The 21,009-nt window shown below is 41.4% G+C and overlaps 1 protein-coding gene across 2 annotated transcripts; it reads right to left on the minus strand.

Moving 5' to 3' along the window:
* Positions 1-791: 791 nt before the first annotated feature.
* Positions 792-20,910, minus strand: LOC128831181 (RING finger protein 151-like). 2 transcript variants are annotated; one of them, XM_054017415.1, is made up of 7 exons: positions 20,822-20,910; positions 14,896-15,122; positions 14,212-14,351; positions 12,186-12,348; positions 10,204-10,324; positions 3,552-3,794; positions 792-2,386 (listed from the first exon to the last, which is right to left on the minus strand). In XM_054017415.1, the coding sequence occupies exons 2-6, from the start codon at positions 15,099-15,101 to the stop codon at positions 3,558-3,560; spliced, it is 867 nt and encodes a 288-aa protein (XP_053873390.1). In that variant the 5' UTR covers positions 15,102-15,122; positions 20,822-20,910; the 3' UTR covers positions 792-2,386; positions 3,552-3,557. The 2 variants fall into 2 exon arrangements, with proteins under 2 accessions (XP_053873390.1, XP_053873391.1); XM_054017416.1 differs by lacking the exon at positions 20,822-20,910 and adding an exon at positions 20,761-20,804.
* Positions 20,911-21,009: the final 99 nt, after the last annotated feature.

The raw sequence follows: 21,009 nt of genomic DNA on the forward strand, positions 1-21,009 counted from the left end.
TGTCAAATTGAATTTTTTCCAGTGGGCGGTTTCTAGCACAATGATGCACTCTACCCTCAGAGGGGGTAAATGAAATAAATGATAGATTAAGATTGCTACCAGCTCCATAATGCCTCTCAGAAAAGCCAAATCGTAGATGGTGTTGATGCCAAAGCAAAGGAGTCTCTAGAAAGTTTCAGCTATAGAGTGCACTCTCGTGGGTGGCAGAGACTGAGGCATCCTGTTTTTATATAGTTTCCAACACAAAGGCCTACCCACAACAGAAGGGGTCTTTAGGCCTTACTGCAATACATTTTGTGATGAGAACCCTTTAAGCAGTGGATAGCAAGTTCTGTTTATCCTGAATCAATACCTGCTAAGCAGGACCTAGAACCCCTCCCTACTGCACCCTAGACACCTGTAACTTCTGAGGCTTGTGCCATCTCCCCTTCAGCATGGCTGCTTGCCTTTGCCTACACCCCAGAGACAATGGCAGCAAGAACTCCCATCCGTGAAGAGGAGATGCAAAGTCTTTGAGGACAGCGCTGTTTTGATCAAATGCTAGCCCTGTCTATTATTTAATGTATCCCAGTCATGGGTCAGACAAAGACCTTTAGCTATGACCCCTATTCCTTATGTCCCTTTTAATAAAGTACCTGTCCCCTATTATAGTACTTTAGTCCCTCATTTTCCTGCATGTTGAGTGAAGTACACGGGAAATAATGAGAGCAAGTTTATTTGTATGTATGTCTCACTATTTTATTAAGCAAGGGGAGGATATCTGATCTTTCATAATGAAAAGAGAAGCAAAATGAATAACTACTTTTATGAACACTTGAGTAGCTCAACTTTTATACAAAGTGCAAATCAAATGGTTACAAGCTACCTGTTAGCTCTCTTCTAGACACAATATGACATTTAGCCCCCAAATGCCACTTTTGAGCCCATTTCCCATTTTTTATTAAATGGGGGGAAAAAAATCTAATTTCAGCTTGGCAATGAACGATGTGGCTGGAAGACATTTTAAAGTTCGTTTGTTCATATAAAAGTTGCATAGACTTAAAGGTATTTAGAAAGGCATCTGTCAATATGAGAAAACTGCAAAAGACCCCCCCCTACATACCAAGGATAAACTGTATGGGTCTATCCAAAAGATGTTCATGAGAAAGGAAAATGCTGGCGCCATTCTCCATAAGTTATCCAGGACTCTTAACAAATAATCTGTAGAGAAGCACTATCAAAACCACATCCCAGGGGAAGAGTGTAGCAAATTTCACAAGGATTCTTATTTTAGTGTATTCCAGGACCTGTTCACTGTCTGAGGGCCCCTTTTAAAAAAAACTTCTTAAAGCACCTAAGAATGTTTAAGATGTAAAAAATACAATAATTTTGCAACTAAAATTTTTACAATAATTGCATACGTTACCTGGCTACATAATTCACTTGTCCGCTACTAATAAGGAAAATAAATTTGCCATGCAATTGGGATGTTAAGCTAACCATCTGCTAACACACATGAACAATAATGATTGAGATGAAAATTTAACTTAATATTAGAATCAGCCTAACTAAAATTACATGGACGCTTACAAGCAAACTGGTACATTGAAACTCAGTTAAAAAGCAGATGTAGGGTTCTCCTGAAAGTCTTGCATTCAGAAGGGTAATTGAAACCAACAGGCACTCATTGAACACTATTCTACTGCTACATTTCAATAAAGAAAGCAATTATATGCAGCAACAGCAATCTAGTCTGGCTCACTACTTGCTCCATAGAAACTGTATGCTTCTATGAAAAAAACTGAGCTGCAAGGGTGAATGGGAATTGATGGTGCAAGAGTCAGAGAGGGCTGTGTCTTGAAAGATGTGCTGACTCAATTTAAGTTATTGGGTTAGCTGGATTAAGTGAAACTACAATGTACTAAATTAATAAAATATTTGAGAGAGATTAGTGATATCCTCAGGTCTTAATCACTAAGTGCTAATTCTGCTTCCAAGACAGATTTACTGCACTTACTAACAATCTACTTGTTTCTTTCAGTATGTTGTTAGTATTAAGTTCAGTAGGGGAAAAAAATAATCAGACCAGGCATGGAGACTTACATAAACCCTTGTAACATCATGGGGCTCTCTTTCATCATGCATATATTTCAGATGTCTGGCTGGTGGGTTTCACCCACATGCTTAGGGTCTAACTGTCTAGAAATTTGGAGAGCTCAAATATGGCAAAGTGTCCTGCAGTCCTCAAATGTAAGAAACCCCATGATTCAAGATCCGTGGGTCTATTATTGCCATTGTATAGTTCCAGATTTTAGTATCAATATAGAAGTCCACCTGATCATATGTCCTTTGTATAAAATTGAGGTCTGTTGTGGGTAAAACAACATTCAAGTAGCTTTTATCATACCTGTTAAAAGAAAATTAAAGACGTTCAACAGGTGCTTTTAACATGCTTTACAAAGACATGTATATCTTTCTATAGTCAGCATTATTAAACCTTAGAGTCCTTGTAAAAACAGCTAATAGATTGCTCACACCAAGGAAATGTATACACAATTCACCCAGACTGTGATAACAAGCAGAACTCTGAATATGCACTAATCTTCACTGTGTAATGCAAATATTATAAAAGCATTGGCTGTGCAAGAAAGGGCAATAACAGTATTTAAGCGATCCTGATCAATACAAATGCCTACAAGTTTTCAACATGAACATGTAATCTTCTGCAAGCTCCTTCATGATGGAAACAGATGAAGGAGAATTCTAGACAGCTTGGCAGTGAGTTGGACTGCATTGCTAAAATTCTGCACTATCATGGGTTTTAGTAACAGCTAGCTTGATGAAAAACTAAGAAGGGGTTGGAGATTAAAGGAAAACTGCCAAATACTCTAAAGTCCAAACTGACCTAGTTTAAAGCTGTTGTATGCTGGTGGCAACTGTATGGAATTACAAATATTTAAGCCACTATTCCTTTGTGATGTACAGTGTTTTTATAGGACACAACTATCTCCAAATTTGTTAGTTTCCCCTGCTGGTTTGACTGAAGTACTTAAATACTATTCCTAGAATTAGTCCTATTCTTAGAATACACTCCAGCTGCTATCATTCATTATGCTTATACACACGTAAGAAAAAAGAGGTGTCATATACCAGCTTTAACTGCGCTGAAATTGCAGTAGCAGTGAAAAAAAATTCCATGTCATCTAGTTGCAGTTCTAGTTTTCAGGTCTGTAAGGAAGCTATTGTAAATAATCCAGGGAGGACCAAGATTAAGAGCTCCTGGTATATGAAAATATTAGTTGAAAATGTCCTTTTCAATGCATGTTGTAATGCCCAATATACTATTAATGGACATTTAAAAACTAATATTGGGCCTACAACTTCCCCCAAATGCCTAAAAACTAGTTTTACTATTTGCATAGTATGCAAAGTATGCTAGATATAAAAACTTGTGTTTTCCCCCACTCTTTTTGATCCATTCAGACTTTAGATAGAAAAGAGGTCATTTAGAACTAATACGAAGTTTGCTAACTGTTCACAGGAAGCAGAATCCTATATGTCTGTGAGCTTACTTTTGTTTAGATGACTGTAACTTCCCTGGGTTTTCGTTTCACACTCTCCAGTCGTGTTAGAGGGCGAAAGTTTGTTGATTTCTTGTTTCCTTCTGTATTATTTAATCGGCAGTCTTTCTGTAGGCCTTTCAGCAGCTCCATTAATTCACGCTTTTCAAGCTCTGCTTGCTCCAGCTCTTGACGATGCTGTCTCTCTGCAGCCATAAGGGAGCGCACTTCAGACATCATTCGTGACATCTGACTCTAAAAAGCATGTGTGAAAACAGACTAGAATAAGAGATCATATAAATACATTTCCAATAATGGTGGTACTGAAGCTGAAATGACTACTGCATATAGGAGAAGAAATAATGAAGACCAGGCACAGCTGAAATAATCTGCAATTTTTGATAAACCACTAAACAAATTTAATTTTGCTGATTTGCAGCAGTTTCTGCTTGCTGTGGCACACATTTCAAATATTCCAGTCTGCGAGAGCCATGAGAGACAGTGCAAATCCGACTGATCACAGATGTACCAGTGGATTTCACTGGCTCCTGGTTATGTTCTCTATCTTAAAACCCAAATGAACATTATTCCAAAAACCAAAAGTGTTCAGGACAGAGCTGTGTGACTTACTTGCAGAAATGATCTTCCAATATTTGAATTCAAAACCAATACAAAGAAACCTTAAAACATACAAAGGCTCAACGGTCTTGGGTTTTAATGGTTATTTTTTTCCTGTTACAGGATAAAAGCTGGATGAATGGGTTAGATAATACATTCTCTCCCCACTGCTTTTTACTTTGGCCTTAACCCCATTGGGTTTTGAAGCAAGTTAGTACATAGTCTGAACACAGCTCTAGCTAAACTGGTTTCAAACACTATGTTAGAGTACGGGACCCTGATCCAGCAACTGGATCCATGTGGGCAGCAGACCCTTACTTTCACATGAAGCATCACTGACTGCAGTGTGCGAGTGTAGGATCAGAACACAGGTTCCTATATTTCCATCCACACTGAGCTATTTTAAAATAATATGAGCAGAGGAGCTGTTTTTTTAAAGTACTGTATATCTGCCTTGCAGTGATGTGTCTTGTAGTTAAAGCGCCCAGATTTAAACAGATGCTGCATGTTACAAATTGGGGAATACGACTATGTACAGCTTATGACTCCTGTTTGATACTGGGGACTCTCTCTGCACATCTGTGTCAAACTGCAAACTCCATTTGGAATGTGTGACTTGTTTGCCTTCTCTGCTGTCTTTTGCCTCCATACTGAGCTAAAACCCACAGAAGGTGACAAGAGAAATTCTTGCAACTTGCACAGAGCTAACAATGGAGGGTTGTTCAGCTTTGACAAAGAGATGGCTGCTTCCCCATGCAAGCCAACTCTGAACTCCAGGGGTGTGGTAACTTAGCAACAGATGTGGGGGGCTGATCACTTGACAAGGCGATGGGTGGGTCACCTGACACAGGGGACTGGAGGTTATTAGAGAGAAGGTCTGTCACCAGCCACTGGAGAGAAAGGAAGGGTACTGCTGCAGGGATCTGAGAGTCAGACACACAGACAAACTCCATCATCCAGCCAAGAAGCCATGTGGAGTAGAGGAAGGATCCTGGACACCAGAGAGGCCTCTGACCTAAGCCCAAAGAATGCTCAAAAATCTGAGGAAGGGAAATGTGGATAGGTATTTTATTATTTTGTCTAGATCTGTATATTTCCGATACTATCTAAAGTAAACAGTGATTGGCTTTGGAACCTTTGCAAATTCTGCAATGTATGGGCTATTCCCCTTCCATCTGCATTTTCTGGAACTGTTTCAAAGTTGTCACACAGCCCATGTTAGCCACATCCCCTTCTCCAGCCTGCTGACAGATTTTCTGCCTCTACAGCTGCAGTCAAACGATGGTTCACTTTGCTCCCAACTTTTCTTGATATCTTATTATTTTATTCCTGGATGTAGGAGCAATAAAAAGGTTTCCCTCAGAAGATTCTTAGGACTATACTCCATTTTCTTCATTATTCAGAAGCATATGGGGACTCAGAGTTGTCCTAGATCTCAAGCAACTCAATAAATGGATGAAGAAAGTGAGATTCTGGATGGAGACCCTAGCTTCAACGGTGGCATCCCTGTCTCAAGGGGACTTTCTTGCTTCTGTGGATCTAGCAGATGCATATCTCTACATTCCCATATGACTATACCACTACAGACTGCTAAGATTTATGTACAGCACAGCCTGCTACCAGTACCAAATGCTCCCATTCAGCTCCTAGGATCTTCACGAAGATGCCAGACTCAGGTCTCAAGGCACTTAACTGTATCCCTTCCTAGATAACCCTTTCAAAACTACAGCATATTCATTTTAGATTAAATCCTAGGAAAAATTTCCTAACTGTAAGAACAGAAGGACAGTGGAACTACACCTCTACCCCGATATAATGCAGTCCTATATAACGCGAATTCGGATATAATGCAATAAAGCAGCGCTCCAGGGGATGGGGCTGCTTTACCTCATTATATCCAAATTCGTGTTACCACAAGCAGTTTCTCTGCGCCTGCCTGTTATTTGCTGCGGCCCTCCCCGGAGCCCCCCAGCTCCAGCTTGCCTCCGCCTCTTCCCACGAGTGCGCTGCAGCTCCGCTTCTCCTCCCTCCCAGGCTTGCTGCGCCAATCAGCTGTTTGGCGCGGCAAGCCTGGGAGGAAGGAGAAGCGGAGCTGCGGCGCGCTCATGGGAGGAGGCGGAGAGGAGGTGAGCTGGGGCAGGGAGGCCGCAGCAAGTAAGGGGAGGGGCACAGAGGAACCGTTCCCTGCCCCAGCTCACCGCTCCACCTCCTCCCTCCACGAGCACGCCTCTCAGCTCCGCTTCTCTTCCCTCCCAGGCTTGCTGCACCAAAAAGCTGATTGGCACGGCAAGCCTGGGAGGGAGGGGGGAGAAGCGGAGCTTCGGCACGCTCAGGGGAGGAGGTGGAACAGAGGTGAGCTGGGATGGGAGGGCCCCAGAGAGGGCCTCAGAGGAACTGCTTCCCGCTCCAGCTCATCTCCACCTCCTCCCCTGAGCGAACCACAACCGCTCTGCTTCTCCCCCACCCCCCATTTCCAGGCTTGCCGGGCCAAACAGCTGATTGGCGCAGCAAGCCTGGAAGGGAGGGAGAAGCAGAGCAGTGGCGGCGTGCTCAGGGAGGAGGCGGAGGCAGAGCGGAGGTTAGCTGGGGCGGGGAGCGGTTCCTCTCCCTACCCCGATATAACGCAGTCTCACCTATAACACGATGAGATTTTTTTGCTCCCGAGGACCACGTTATATTGGGGTAGAGGTGTAACTGCCTAGGGAAGTCATGGATACTCCTTCGCTGGAGCTTTTCAAAAAGAGGTGGATAGCCATCTGTTTTGTATGGTTTAGACACAACAAATCCTGCAGGGGGTTAGACTAGATGACCCTTGGAGTCCATTCTAACCCTATGGTTCTATGATTCTACCCATCACTAGACATATTCAACCAGATCCAGAACCTGCATGTTGGTAAAGTGTACAACTCCACCCATAGCTCAATATTTACAACTACTGGGCCTCCTGGTTTCAAATATAGGAATCACTCTGTGGGCAAGGTCCCATATCAGATGCCTTCAGGTCTTTTTCCTAAAAGCATGGAACCATTCACCAGAAAACATGCAAGATCAGTTCCCAGTTCCCAACCAGATGGTGAACTCTCTAAGATGGTGGACAATCTCAGAGAATGTCTGCAAGGGACTTTCCATATGCCTTCCAGACCCATAAGTACTCACAGCCAATGCCAGCCTGACAGGATGGAAAGCACAGCAGGGGAACAGAACAGTGCAAGGCACCTGGAACACCAGGGGAAAGGAACCAGAGCATCAACCTATTGATGCTCAGAGCTCTCAAGCTAGCCCAACAGAGGTTCCAGAACTATCTAGAGGATGAAAATATTCTGATCCAGTTGGCCAACATGACCATTGTGCCATATGTCAACAACCAAGTGGAAACAATGAGTGTAACTCTACACACAGAAATGATGGCAGAGAACTCTATAAGAGCAAAACACATAAAAGGATAGCTGAACTAAAAGGCAGACTGACTCACCAGATGCACCGTCAACAACTCAGAGTGGTGTCTGGATCATGAAATCTTTATTAGGATTTTGCAGAAGTTCATCATTCTGGCAGTCAACCTGTTTGCCAATAACAAGACGACAAGGCAGCCAAAGTACTTCATCAGGGAAGCAGGCCCCAAATCCCTGGGGGTGGTTGTTTCTTTGCACATATGGCCGCAAGGCCTTCTATACGCCTTCCCACGTCTAAGAAAGGTGATCCAGAAAATAAGGTAAGGCAAGAAGAAGCAAAGGTGACAGTGCTAGCTCCATGCTGGCCAAGCAGATGCATGGCTCTCTGATCTGAGAGAACTGAAATTGGAACTGCCACTGTAGCTACCAGTGAGACCAGACCATCCTTTAACAAAGCCCATTACTCTATCTTGAGCATCTACAACTGATAGCCTGCAATCAAGAGGGAAGCATTAGCCACACTAGAACTATCCTTCAAAGAGATGGAACAATATTCTCCTCCAGGTTCCAGGTGAGCTTCAACCCTAAAGACCTACTCCTCTATCCAAACTAGATTTAGTGTGTGGTGTCAATAACAACAAAAATCCAAAGGATCCTGATATCCCACTTATTCTGGACTTTCTTCAGAAAGGCACAGACAAGGGACTAGCTCCATAGTGCCTGATGTCAGCTGTAGGAGTATCCTATTCACCACATCCTCTGACTTCTTGACAGAGAACCCTCAGATATCCAGATTTCTCAGAGTAGTCAGACTGACTAAACTTGTGGTTAAACCAATCTTTCCAAAAGACCTAACTACACATCCTTTTGGGCTGCTGACATCAATATCTCCATTCCACCTATCAAAACTCTTTTTTAGGTCATCATCATGTCTACTAGATGAGTTTCTGAACAGGCAGCTCTAGCCATACAGGAATGCCACTGGGGGTTTCATGATGACAAGGTGGTACTAAGAATACCAGAATCATTTTTTGCCTAAGGTGAATTCATCTTTCCATGCCACACAGGAGATTGTCCTCCCTTCATTCTGTAAAAGCCAGAGCTCCCGACAGAAAAACCGTGTCACATGTTGGACATTAGAAGAGCAGTAAAGATCTACGTCAAGCATACCAAATTGACAAGAAGATCAGGCTCCTTATTTGTCTCTTTTCATCCAAAGTGCCAAGGGCTCAGGGTATTCAAGCTATTACTAGCTAGATGGATCAAGCTATGCATTATAAAGACACAAAGGCACACTCCACAATATCTATGAAGACGTTGGTGGAAAGAGCTTGTGCTTCCACTGTTGAGAGCTGCAGGGCAGCAATATGGTTATAGGTTAACACATTTAGTACACCCTAAATTGACTTTCTGTTCTCTGTGGAGGTCTTCTTTGGCAGGAAGATGCTGCAGGCATTGGGCTAGGAATAGCATTGCTATTTTGGGCAATTAACTCAGGGGGGATCTTCCCTATCTCATTCTGTTTTTCTTATCTCCCCCCGCCATTTCTGTTCATTGTTCATTAATTTCCATATGTATCAGAATTGTGGGAGACTGAGCTGCAGAATGGTAAATTTCTTACCTGTTACTTTCCTTTCTGCTAGCAGCATCTCCCACAATTCTATTCTCCCTGGTTGGGATCCTACCCAGGAGACAGTATTTAATTTTGATAGTTATATTTATAGGCTGTAGCCCACTTATTGTCTAGCACTGAAGTTACTGTTACTAATCATATTCTATGAGTTTTTACACAGCTTTGGAATGAATCATCTGTCAGCAGGCTGGATAAGAGGGCATGGCTCGCACAGGCTGTGCTACCGCTTTGAACTGCCTCCAGAAACTGCAGTCAGGAGGGGACTAGCCCATACATCTTATAATATATGGAGATATACCTATCTCATAGAGCTGGAAGGGACCTTGAAAGGTCATCAAGTTCAGTCCCCTGCCTTCACTAGCAGGACCAATTTTTGCCCCAGATCCCTAAATGGCCCCCTCAAGGATTGAGCTCACAACCCTGGGTTTAGCGCGCCAATGCTCAAACCACTGAGCTATCCCTCATTGTGGGAGATACTGCTAGCAGAAAGGGAATTACCATCAGGTAAGAAATTTACTAATTTGGAGTGTTTCAATTATCACATATCCCTAAAGAGTTGAAGTGTCTGCTAGAGTGCCTATACAGTGGAACTGTGGCCAAGGATGTGCTTAACATACTGGGATATCTTGGGGTCAGCACTACTTGTAGGGGCCTAGTGAAGCTGAACTCCTAGATGCCAATTCTCCGAAGGGGTAACTGACAGAAAACCTGTGCCAGAAAGGCCAATAAAGAGACTGTTGGAGCCTACTGAGACACAGGGAAGCTTAAAAGCACACGGCCCCAACATGTGGGCCCAAAACAGCAGCCTGGTGAGTGTCTAGCAGGGGAGCTTTACCAGGGCCACAACACTGCAATTATTTGAAAAGGAAAGGTTCAGACCATTGGAATGTAGAATTGTATCTTCTCTAGTGAATTAGGATAACAAACTCCCCACTACTTGAAAAGGCAAAAAAAGTAGACTGTTGGGAGAGGGGTAGAAAACAAAAACACATTTCTACAAATGACACTGGAACTTATTTACCTTTAGTTCTTCAATTTCATTTTGCAGAAGACTCTCTTTTTGCACCATATGCCTTCTCTGTGAATCTAATCTGGACTCCATTTCATGCTTTGCCTCCTCCACTCTGCAGATCATTTCTGACCTAAAAAAGTGTATTTTTCCTTTTTAAACCTAACCATTATACCTGTGACTTTCAAGTACCAGAGTAACTACTGCTGCCAAATAGCCACATTGTTCCCGAATACAACTGGGTGAAATTTTTCGACCAAAACTTTTTTCCTCAGGAGAAAAAAAATGTAGATTCAACAACACCAAAAGATTTTGCAAATTCATGCTGATTTCACTAAGTTGCTTCAGTAAAGGGGGAAAAAAAAACTGAAGCAAATTCTCCGCCCAAATCAAAATGTTTCATTTTAGACACTTTCTAGATTTAAACAAAAAAATTGAAAAATTTAAACTACCTTTTCTTTAGAAATTTCCTTTAATTTTATTTAAAATAATTAAATTAAACATTAAAAATGTTCAAAATTAAAACAAACACAAAATGAGTTTAAAAAAAAAAATTGTGATTTGCCTGGATCTAGTCCTAAATTAAAGCTCTGCTATAGTCTTGTGTTACACAGCTGAGTTTGTTTTACCAACAAACAGTATTCTTGCTCAGTATGTACCTATTTAGGGGTTTTAATCTCTCGATAGAATGTGCAAGTTCTAGTCCTGGCATCAACATCAGGGATTCTTTGTACTCAAATCTTATGGTGATGGGCAGCGATACAGAACTCCAAGATAGATGTTTCTGAAATAATTCCAGAAGCTATAGACTAACTTTTTTTTGGCTTTGGATGGTTTATTTCCTTTCATCCAAATATATAACTGTCATTTTGATTAATTTTATTTTAAGAGTATATGGTAACTTTGTGCAGAAGTTTAAGAGAAACGTAATACATGTCTCAAAATAAAAAGCATGAATATGCCTCACTCTGTGTCATTCCACTTAACCCAAGGAGAATGGAATTCTGAAACAAGGACATAATACAGAAAGCTACAGGTTAAGTTCAGGATAGCATACCATCTAGCAGCATTTGGATCAGCACTTTTTGGTTTATTGTGGATGTGAAATTACAGTAGTTGTGGGAGAAGGAAACTAGTATCATTTAGTTATTAAACACAGTCATAGCCAAAACTGAAACATTAACAGGTTAACCTTTTGAGTTTTGAACAGCAGTTTGGCATTTTATTGGTATCAGGAAAGTTCACTTGTTTCCTGCTGCACTTACCAGGAACTGAACCTGGGTCACCAGCAAAGTGCAGGAGAGCTGGGGCCTCCACTGACCAAAGGAGCAAGAGAGAAGGTACCAGCAGGAAGGGGTGGGAAGAGGTACAAAACTGCTGGAAGATCATGGAAATGATAAACTGGAAGAGGAACAGAGGCAAGAAGAAAGAGAGGGACAGACAGAAGGTAAAGACCAACGCTGATAAGTATTAGTAGTCTTCCAGCATTTTAGGCCTAAGTACAAGCTTGAACTCGTAGGTCACCTGCCTCTCTCATCTCTGATAACTTTATAACTGCCAAATATAATTGGAGTTTTTCATCTCCAAAGTGTTTTAAAAATCTTAAATAATAAATATTACTTCATAATTTGGCTCTGGGTTCATATCAGACTAAGGTAAAAAGTGAAAAGGTTTAATGGCCTCAGTCTAGTTCTTTGTATGTATTTCACTTTTTCATGTAACCATGACATAATTTTGGATAATTGCAATCCCTATTCATTAGGGTTCTGGGCTAATCAAATTAATTTAACTGACTCAGACTAAAAGTGCAGTAAGAGTTTAAAGTGTGTAATGGCGTTTTAAAAATATCCTCACCAGTTAATACCAAGTGATTTACACATTATGGGTTAGATATCAGAATTAAACAGAGCTAGTACTTGGAACCGTGTCTTATGTGCAGTGATTTTAGGCCCAGGTTAAACACAAATACCCAGGAAACAGAAGTAGTATTTTACCGGAGCAGTTCTAGTTCTGTTCTTAGCTCTGCTACACAATTATGCTGCGTGTCTTCTGCCCTGAAAATGGTATAACCACAACCATTAGGGCATTCACGGCTCCGGTATTCACACACCGCCAAATGGCTATCTAAGTTACGTCGTTCAATCTGAACTGGACAACCTGATCAGGAAACAGTAAATTAAGGCAATATTAAATCACTTGCAATTAACAGAAGCATAGTCCATTCCAGGCAAAAACACCCAAGCAAGCAAACAAACCATAGAGCATAGACTGATCATATGCAAATCTGTCAAAACAAAGTGATTCCCTTACAGCATGAAGAGATACACCTATAGGTCCCAAAGCCTTGTTTACATTAAAACTTTTTGCTCAAGTCTCCCATCATTGCTCTAACACTGGTGGTAACACTAGTGTAAGTCATGGATAGTTGAAAAAATACTGGCAGCTGGCCTACACTATGTTCCCACCAGCCCTACTCCACCACCAACAGAAATGGATGGAGATATTACGAAAAATGCCAGTTTAGACAAAGCTTGAGTATCAAAAATTTGGCACCCAAGGTTAGAGAAAATTTTGGACCTTAGCAACTTGTCCAAGATCACACAGCAAATCAACGACAGAGCTGGGACTAGAACCTGGTTCTCTTCACTGCTACACTTGTGCCTTACCTACTACTAGACTAGTATTTCTCAACCAATGGGTTGCGACTCCTGCAGGGTGGGGGCCAAAAGGAATCAGGAGGGTTGTGAGGCAATTACATTTTATTTACAGTTCTAAAGCGGGGGTGGGGGGAAATTGAAAATAACTTAGGGATGTCAAAAGCCTTCAAAGTTTGTGAGGTCAAATGTAATAATAGTATAAATTTTTACTCTTACATTTATTATAAAAGTAAGTAGGTTGTGCACATTTCTGACTTCAAGTAATGGGTTGCCCACCTGACAAGTCTGAGATAAAAGGCAGCATGATCAAGTGCAGTGTATTGCAGACAGGCTGGTAAAGACAAGCAGAAAATATCACCTAGTAGAGGTGGCCTAACTACAAGCACAAACAAAAATGTGCCGTAAAAACCTTGCAAGTGGTAGGTTTCAGAGTGTGTGCACGTCTGATTAAGACAAACACCTATATAATTTAATAAAAATATTTTGCATTTTCATATCACCTTTCACTGGAAGATTTCAAAAGCCTCACATTACCTCTCTGAAAGAGCTATTACTCCCATTTTACAGATTAAGAAACACACAAATGTAAATAACTTGCCCAAGGCTGGGCAAGAACTGGGAACAGAACGCAGAAATCCTTATTTCCTGTCCCATATTAAGCACCAAACAGTGGTTTCTCAGATACATACTCAGCCTTACCTACACTGGCTAAAGTTTGAGATACCTTCTGGAAAAGGAGCAAAGCAGCAAGTTATAGTGTAATCCTGTTTAATATAATAAATGCTAAATTGGCCAAAAAGCTGGTTCAATCATCACATGCAAAAAACCACAATCAGATGAGTAATAAAAGCTGAATATTAGACAAATCATACCTTGGCAGAAAGCAAAAACCATGCACTGCTGTGTATTCTGATAAATTAGGGGTCCAGTATTCAAATTCATTCTGGTTAATTTTCACATGAAAAGGAAAAACTGATGATGGATGACAATCATCATTACAACAGAGAGCAAATCCATTGTCTAAAAAAATTTCTGCAAACTCTCAAGCGCTTATCATGCTATTATCTTTTGAATTTTTATTTGGCTCTTTTTTTGTTCTGTTTTGCCAGTTAAACTGAAGCAACCATATTGCAGAGGCCATGTCTGTGTAGCAATGTGCTAGCAGAAGTACCTACCCCCTTGCCTAAAGAGAGCTTACTTCAATCTTTTTTGGTCTAGACCATATTCATGCTAGAACTCAGAAATTCACAAGGTGGAACTCAACATAGAAGTGAATGAATGTCCATCGCTGCCACCCTACTGTGATTAAGTATACCAGATACCAATTTTCTGAACAAAAGGCTCAACTTTGAGCTTTACTCACCAGCATTTGAGCAGGGTATCTGGCTGTATTCACATTCTCTCTCATGTCTGTCTATAGATTCTAGAGAACAAACCATTTCACAACCATGCTCTCCGTTTTTGCAATGAAGCTGAAGTCGATTTAGATCATTTTTCATGTATCTATATACAGAAAAGAGTTACTTTGTTTCTTCTTCTTCTTTAAACTCCTGCAACACTGTAAAAGTAGTTGACTTTTGCCACATTTCAGGGATTCTACCTTCCACAAGGAAAAAAGTCAAATGCTCTGTTCACAATATTTCAGCATTCAAGTAACTATATTTGATGACAGGGGTTTGGGAGTAGTGAAAGCTATGATAATAGAATATTAAGGTTCAAAATTAAATATGCAAATTAGTTCATGAAGAATGGCTATTGAGAGGTCCCAAAACTACCGGTAAGTCTTTAGCACTAACTAGGGGCATGTGTACACTTAAAATGTTACAGTGGCACAGCTGTACCGCTGTAGAGTTTCAGTTGTGGACACTACCTATGCTGATGGGACTTCCTCCCCTACAGGTGGAAGAATTCTTCCGTCCATCTAATGATGTCTACATGTGGCTCAGGGGTGGGATTTTTCACAGCCCTGAGTGACATAGTTATACTGAACTAATTTCCTAAACCAGGCTTTAGAAAAATCCCTTCAACAATCAGATTTGTTACGTACCTGTAGAGAGGTCGTAGCACAGACATATCAAGTGCTTGTCTGTCTTCAGGGCAATTATTGTGATGAACAAGCCATCCATGTATACAGGCAGTACAGAAAGCATGTTCACAAGGAGCCTGTAAGGGATCTTCTAATACATCTCGGCATATACAGCATAAAAGTCCTTCATTAACATAGCCAACAAAACGCTCAATATCATAACCCATTCTTTTCCACAGACTTCCAACCTATTATAATGTTAAAACAGCAATTAGTAACTGATTGATAACTAATTATTTAGCACTGACAGAATGCTTGGTGCTGCAGAATACACAAAAGTAAAGCAGTCAAGGTAAAGAAAGGTCTTGCCCAAAGAGCTTTCTATCTTGAAAGCAGAAACATTGGTAAAAATAGAGAGGATTAATTTAGTAGGTTCTCTCTCGTTTTGAACTCTATTACAAAATGTGATTCTTGTGGACACTGTGAAAGATTGCAGTTTAATTCTGCATTTGCACAATGTTTTTGAGATTATTTAGAGAATAACTGAAGATTTATTCTGTAACTGAAAATTTAAAGATGAATTACAGAAAAAATGCTGTTCAAATGTCAGAACCTGATTTCCGTTTCTTTACCTTTATTTGTATAAAACTCTGCCAATTTGTAAAACAATGCTTTTACTGACAGTATTAAACACCCTTGAGTACTTCTTATCCATATGATTTTATGTATATCTGTCAACCACAGGTAACTTAATTTTATGTATGTTTCCTTTTATACTCATAAGAACCATTAACAACAACCCATTCTCTGAATGAGGTGTGAGTCTAGAAAAAATAGTATATGATCATGTATTTACAGACTGTACCATAATGCATATGTACAAGGGAGCCAAATTAAGATTGCCCAGGCAGTGGAGCCCTCAGCTCCTGTACATGGCACCACCGCAGCTGGAAACAGCCAAGAAGAATAACTACAAAGAAAGTTCTGCTTGGACCCTGCAGCCCTGGACTGAAGCATGCTCTGTGCAGGTTGCTAAGTATTCTTGCTTTTTGAGCAGTTGTGGTGGCATTTTTAGGCAGCCACGGGCTGTCGGTGTTTCCACTTGTCTCACGAGCTTCCCCCGCCCCTTTTGTTTTTAAACTGGGCCCTCTGGGGTTTCTTTTATGAATCCTCCCCACCCTACCCCCCCAGCATCATGGTGCAGAAATTTAACCCCCACCCCCTGCTTAGGTTTTCTGGTTTTCATGGGTTTTTCCTGCTATTTAGGCTTGTTCTGGGGCAGTTTTGAGTCTTTGGTTTCACAGCCAAACTCTAACAAACCTCTGAGTTTGTGCAAGCTGTAGTTTTTCGAATCATATAACTAGACCAAATTTTCATGGTGATGGTGAAAGACACATCCCTGACACCAGGAGACCTCCCTCCCCAAAAAGTTTCAAGTCCCTGCTCTAAAGCATGGAGGCTGTAGAGCTCCTCAATAAAACAGATGTTTTGCCCATATTAAAAATAGTTGCAATTTATTTTTCCCTAACTTCATTCTAAAAAATGGCTGAACTGTTTTAGCTGAACTTTGCTTAAAAAACAGCCAGAGGCGCACAAACACCGCATGGAAAATTTCAGCCCAAATGATTTAAGTTTGGAAAAGTTATAACCAACTGAAAACAGGGTCTTACAATGGAAAGTCTAGGGGGCAATGTTAATTATAACCAACACTGACAGATGTGGAGCTATTCTGTAATTTATTAATACTGTCAATTTCATGGTCATGGGATTTTAAAAACAGTAAATTTCATGACTTCAGCTATTTAAATCTGAAATTTCACAGTGTTATAAATGTAGGGAGTCCTGACCCAAAAAGGAGTTTGAGGAGGGGGGTCACAAGATTATGTTGGGGGTGGGAGTTGTGGGGCTGCTACCCTTACTTCCGTGCTGCTGCTGGCGGCGGCGGCACTGCCTTCAGAGCTGGGCAGCTGGAGAGCGCCAGCTGCTGGCTGGCAGCCCAGCTCTGAAGGCAGAGCTGCCGGCAGCAGCAGCGCAGAAGTAGGGATGGCATGATATAGTATGGAACGGAATAGTTTTGGACAAGGAGAAGAAGTCTGGAGATAAATGTGAGAAGTGATGGACATATGCTTGTTTTGTTAAAATATTATATGTTTGCTGTTGAAGAAAAAAATCCAGAATACTTAATGTTGTTGTTTTAGTTAAATAAAACAATTTAAATGTCTGTCTGGTGATGTTCTCCTCCTAATACAGCATGGCAAGAAAATCCTCCAAATATTAATGGTTAACCTGTTGAATTGGAGATATTTATGAAGTCATTAGGAGGTGAACTATCTGCTTCAATTACCTTTGGTAAATGAAATAACCAATCATTCATTCATTCATTCATTTTTGATATAGCTGTAAAACTAATCTGAAAAGTTTTCAAAATAAATCACTGTTTAAAAATGTATAATGTGTACCTTCTAAAAATGAAACCTACATCTATCTCTGAGCTGTGAAGAATGTGTATTAAGGTTATAACAACCAACAAGAATGCACTTTTATGTAGAAAACCATGATTAAACCGAGTCTTCCTGACTAGTGATTTAAATCATCAATTTAATTTAAATCAAATCCACCCTGATACTTTCACAGCGTGAAACAATGTTACAACTTCTAGATTCACAGACTTGTTTTTGCCAAATAAGTAATGTAGAAATTGATAACTGGAGTTCCGCCTCAGATATCCCATCCTCCTATGTTAGGAAAAGCCACTTGAACTGTCTGGATATGGAAGACATCCTTCAGTCCTCCAGTACTGCAATTGGTTAGCTCATGAGGGAGTATTGATAAGGTTATTAGGACAAGAAGCAATGAGCTTAAAAAGGAGGTTTAGGTTGGACATTAGGAAAAACTTTCTAACTGTCAGGGTAGTTAAGCACTGGAATAAATTGCATAGGGAGCTTGTGGAATCTCCATCATTGGAAATTTTTAAGAGCTGGTTAGACAAAAACCTGTCAAGGATGGTCTAGATCAGCGTTTCTCAAACTTGGGTCTGCATACCCCTAGGGGTGCCTGAGGGGACTCTAGGGGTTCCGTGGGCCCTGCTGAGAAACTCCTCCCCCTCCCAGGCGCACCTCCAGCATGCTGGGGAACAGGCTTACCTGTCCTGGCTCACTGCCGCTCCCAGAAGCGGCAGGCACATCTCTGTGGCCCTTGTGGCGGGGGGGCCAGGGGTCTCCATGCACTGTCTCCACCCCGAACACCGACTCCGCAACTCCCATTGGTTGGGAACTGTGGCAGGAGGCTCCCGGGAGCAGCTCCAAGGGAGAGGGCAGGAGCAGCACATGGCAGTGGGGGGAGGGACAGCTGAACTGCCCGGCAATTGATAGTCTGGTGGGCAGCTGCCACACAGGAAATTTAGGGGAGCGGGGAGCTGATAGGGGGGCTGCCGGTCCACCCTGGTTCCAAGACCCCACCAGCTAGCTCCAACAGGCTGCTCTTCCTGCAAGCAGTGGACAAAGCAGGCGGCTGCCAAACAACATTATAAGGGAGCATTGCGCAACTTTAAACGAGCCCGTTCTCTAATTGATCAGCAACGAAACAAAGTTAACCGGGATGACTTTAAGTGAGGAGTTACTGTACAACAAATAGACTCTATGCGGAGCTAAAAGACAAAGCCAGTAAGTTAACATGAGTTTACAAGGTCACAGCTTTATTCTTCCTGTAAATGGACTCTAAATCTTATGTTCAGATCAATTCAATCAAAAATAAAAAACAATACAATACTATGTAAAAATAATTACAACTGAAGTCTGGTAAGGTCAAATTGCTTGAACTGATCAAACGTTCTTATCTAACTAACTGAAGTTATATCCAGAACATAAGATGCAGTTTAGATTTTTAAAAAAGCATGATTGCAAGCAAGTGTATAGTGCTAAAAAACAATCGAGTTCTGATACCTAGCCTAAACAATACTCATGAAACCAGAATTTATTAAAAAGAAAAAGTGACCATTTTTAAATCTTCTAGGTAAACCCAATGTAAGGATAATTGTAATATTATATTGAAAGAATGCGTGCCAACTAGTCAGAATGTTGATCCTTATTTATAGTCATTGCTCTCAGTGCGCTGATAGCTAAATGTGGGATAATAACCCAAAAATAAGAGACACAAGAGAATAGCTAATACAGGAACTTTAAGATGACAAATTATTTATTTAGCATAATATTTCATAATTCTTTATTTTTGACTTACATAGTTTATAAGAAGGATAAGAAACTGTGGGGAACTAGTGTCACATTTTGGTCTAAAATGAGGGCCAGTAAAAGTGAATTTGCTGGTTTCCCCCCCTCAAGACTAAAGGTCTTTCCTCAAGATTCAGTTTCTTTAAACTTTCCTCATTGGTCAGGAATTCTAAACTTCTTATTTTTGTTGGTCTCCTTTGGACTCTGTCCAATTTGTCCACATCTTATTTAAAGAGTGGTAGTCCAGAACTGGAGACAGTACCCCAGATGGGACCTCACCAGTGCCAAGAAGAGTGGAACAATAACCTCCTGTATCTTACATATGACACTCTTATTAATACAACCCAGAATGACATTAACCTTTTTTGCAATTGCATCACATTGTTGACTCAATCAATTTATGAACCACTATAATCCCCAGATTCTTTCCAACAGTACTATTGCCTAGCCAGTTATCCCCCATTCCGTAGATGTTCATTGATTTTTTCTTCCTAAGTGTAGTATTTTGCATTTATCTTTACTGAATTTCACCTTGTTGCTTTCAGACCAATTCTCAATTTGTCATGATCATTTTGAATAATAATAATCCTTCCTCAAAGGGCTAGCAACTTTTTAAAAGTTAGATTCATTGTTTGCTATTTTCCAACAACTAGAGTCAAAAGCAAGATTGAACCTGGCATGCACATATTTGACACATACTACTTTTACACATTATAAGTTACAGCACAAATTTGTATTTAAGATGTGAATTCAGTAATCCTTCTGCAACAATTTACAGACACTTCTCTCCCAAAGGGAGAGAAACTATGCTTTAAAATGAAAACTTTTCGGTATGACGTTTCACTAATTTCACTAATAATCCCAAACTGAGAAGCGCTCCTCTCTCTGTCAACACTTGCTTAAAGAGACATCATCGACTGAACTTCACCCCCATACTTCTATCTAAAACTTTTCTTACAATTGTGAAAGGTGAAGACTAGCAATGTTATTGCCATACTTCAGAATTTGTTTTTAGCAGTTATTCCTTTTAAGGCCAGTTTGGGAGCAAGGTGTAATTAGCAACATTTCATTTAAGGTTAGTTACATGCAGATAACATTCGATCAATTTACACAAACTGAATGGCAATACAAAGGGGAACAAATTCTTATATGCTACTACATAGGAAAAAAACATTACACTTAAATGCAAATTCTTGTAATTTAAATTAAATTATTCAATAGAAGTTAATGCTCTTATAGACTGTAACTGGGTAAGTGGGTGAGACATTGATGGATCTGGAGCAGAGCTAACTGACCACCAAGGGGAGGAAAGTCGGGCTTGGATGGACAGATGCTGCCCGTTTTCCTGCTGGCAGATCTATAGCTCGGAGTCACAGCTCCACTTCCGACTTCTCGCGGACTGAGTCCCGCACAGGCCGCTGACAGAGAATTACCGGCGACGAGCCGTTATTCACCGGGTCAGCCCCTCAAGCGCCGCCTGGCCCAAAACCCCGCTCCTCCCGCACCATCCCCGGCTCTTGGCCATGACACGCTGGCTTCAGGGGCCAGTGCGCCCCTCTGGGGATGGGATCCCGCAGCTCCCCGCCCCCCAACCCTTGGAGATGGGCCCCACCACGCACGGTTAACCGCTAACCGCTCCCCCTCCCAGTGACCCACTTACCCGCCCAGCGGGGGTCCCTCCCTCCGCGCCCCAGCCCGGCAGCACCTCACACTACACCCACTCTCTAGGTTGGTTTCCAAGCACGGCCGCAACGGCAAGCAGCAATGCATTTTGCGACTGCCATTGCTTGACGGCTGCGTGTCACACCAGGATGAACCCAGCAGGACGGCCATACTGTGGGTGGCAGCATGCGCATGCGTACTGCAGCACCCGGCAAACCTGTTCAAGAGAGGGGAGAGGCAAGTGGGC

This window comes from Malaclemys terrapin, chromosome 2 (assembly GCF_027887155.1).
Source record: "Malaclemys terrapin pileata isolate rMalTer1 chromosome 2, rMalTer1.hap1, whole genome shotgun sequence".
Classification (NCBI taxonomy): domain Eukaryota; kingdom Metazoa; phylum Chordata; order Testudines; family Emydidae; genus Malaclemys; species Malaclemys terrapin.

Excerpts from the sequence above, each read along its gene's own strand:
- LOC128831181 (XM_054017415.1), bottom strand. The coding sequence starts at position 15,101 with ATGGGTTATGATATTGAGCGTTTTGTTGGCTATGTTAATGAAGGACTT. Across the intron at positions 12,349-14,211 it reads GATACCCTGCTCAAATGCTG|GTTGTCCAGTTCAGATTGAA; the intron begins GTGAGTAAAGCT and ends TTTCCTGATCAG. Across the intron at positions 3,795-10,203 it reads ATGAAATTGAAGAACTAAAG|AGTCAGATGTCACGAATGAT; the intron begins GTAAATAAGTTC and ends CATGCTTTTTAG.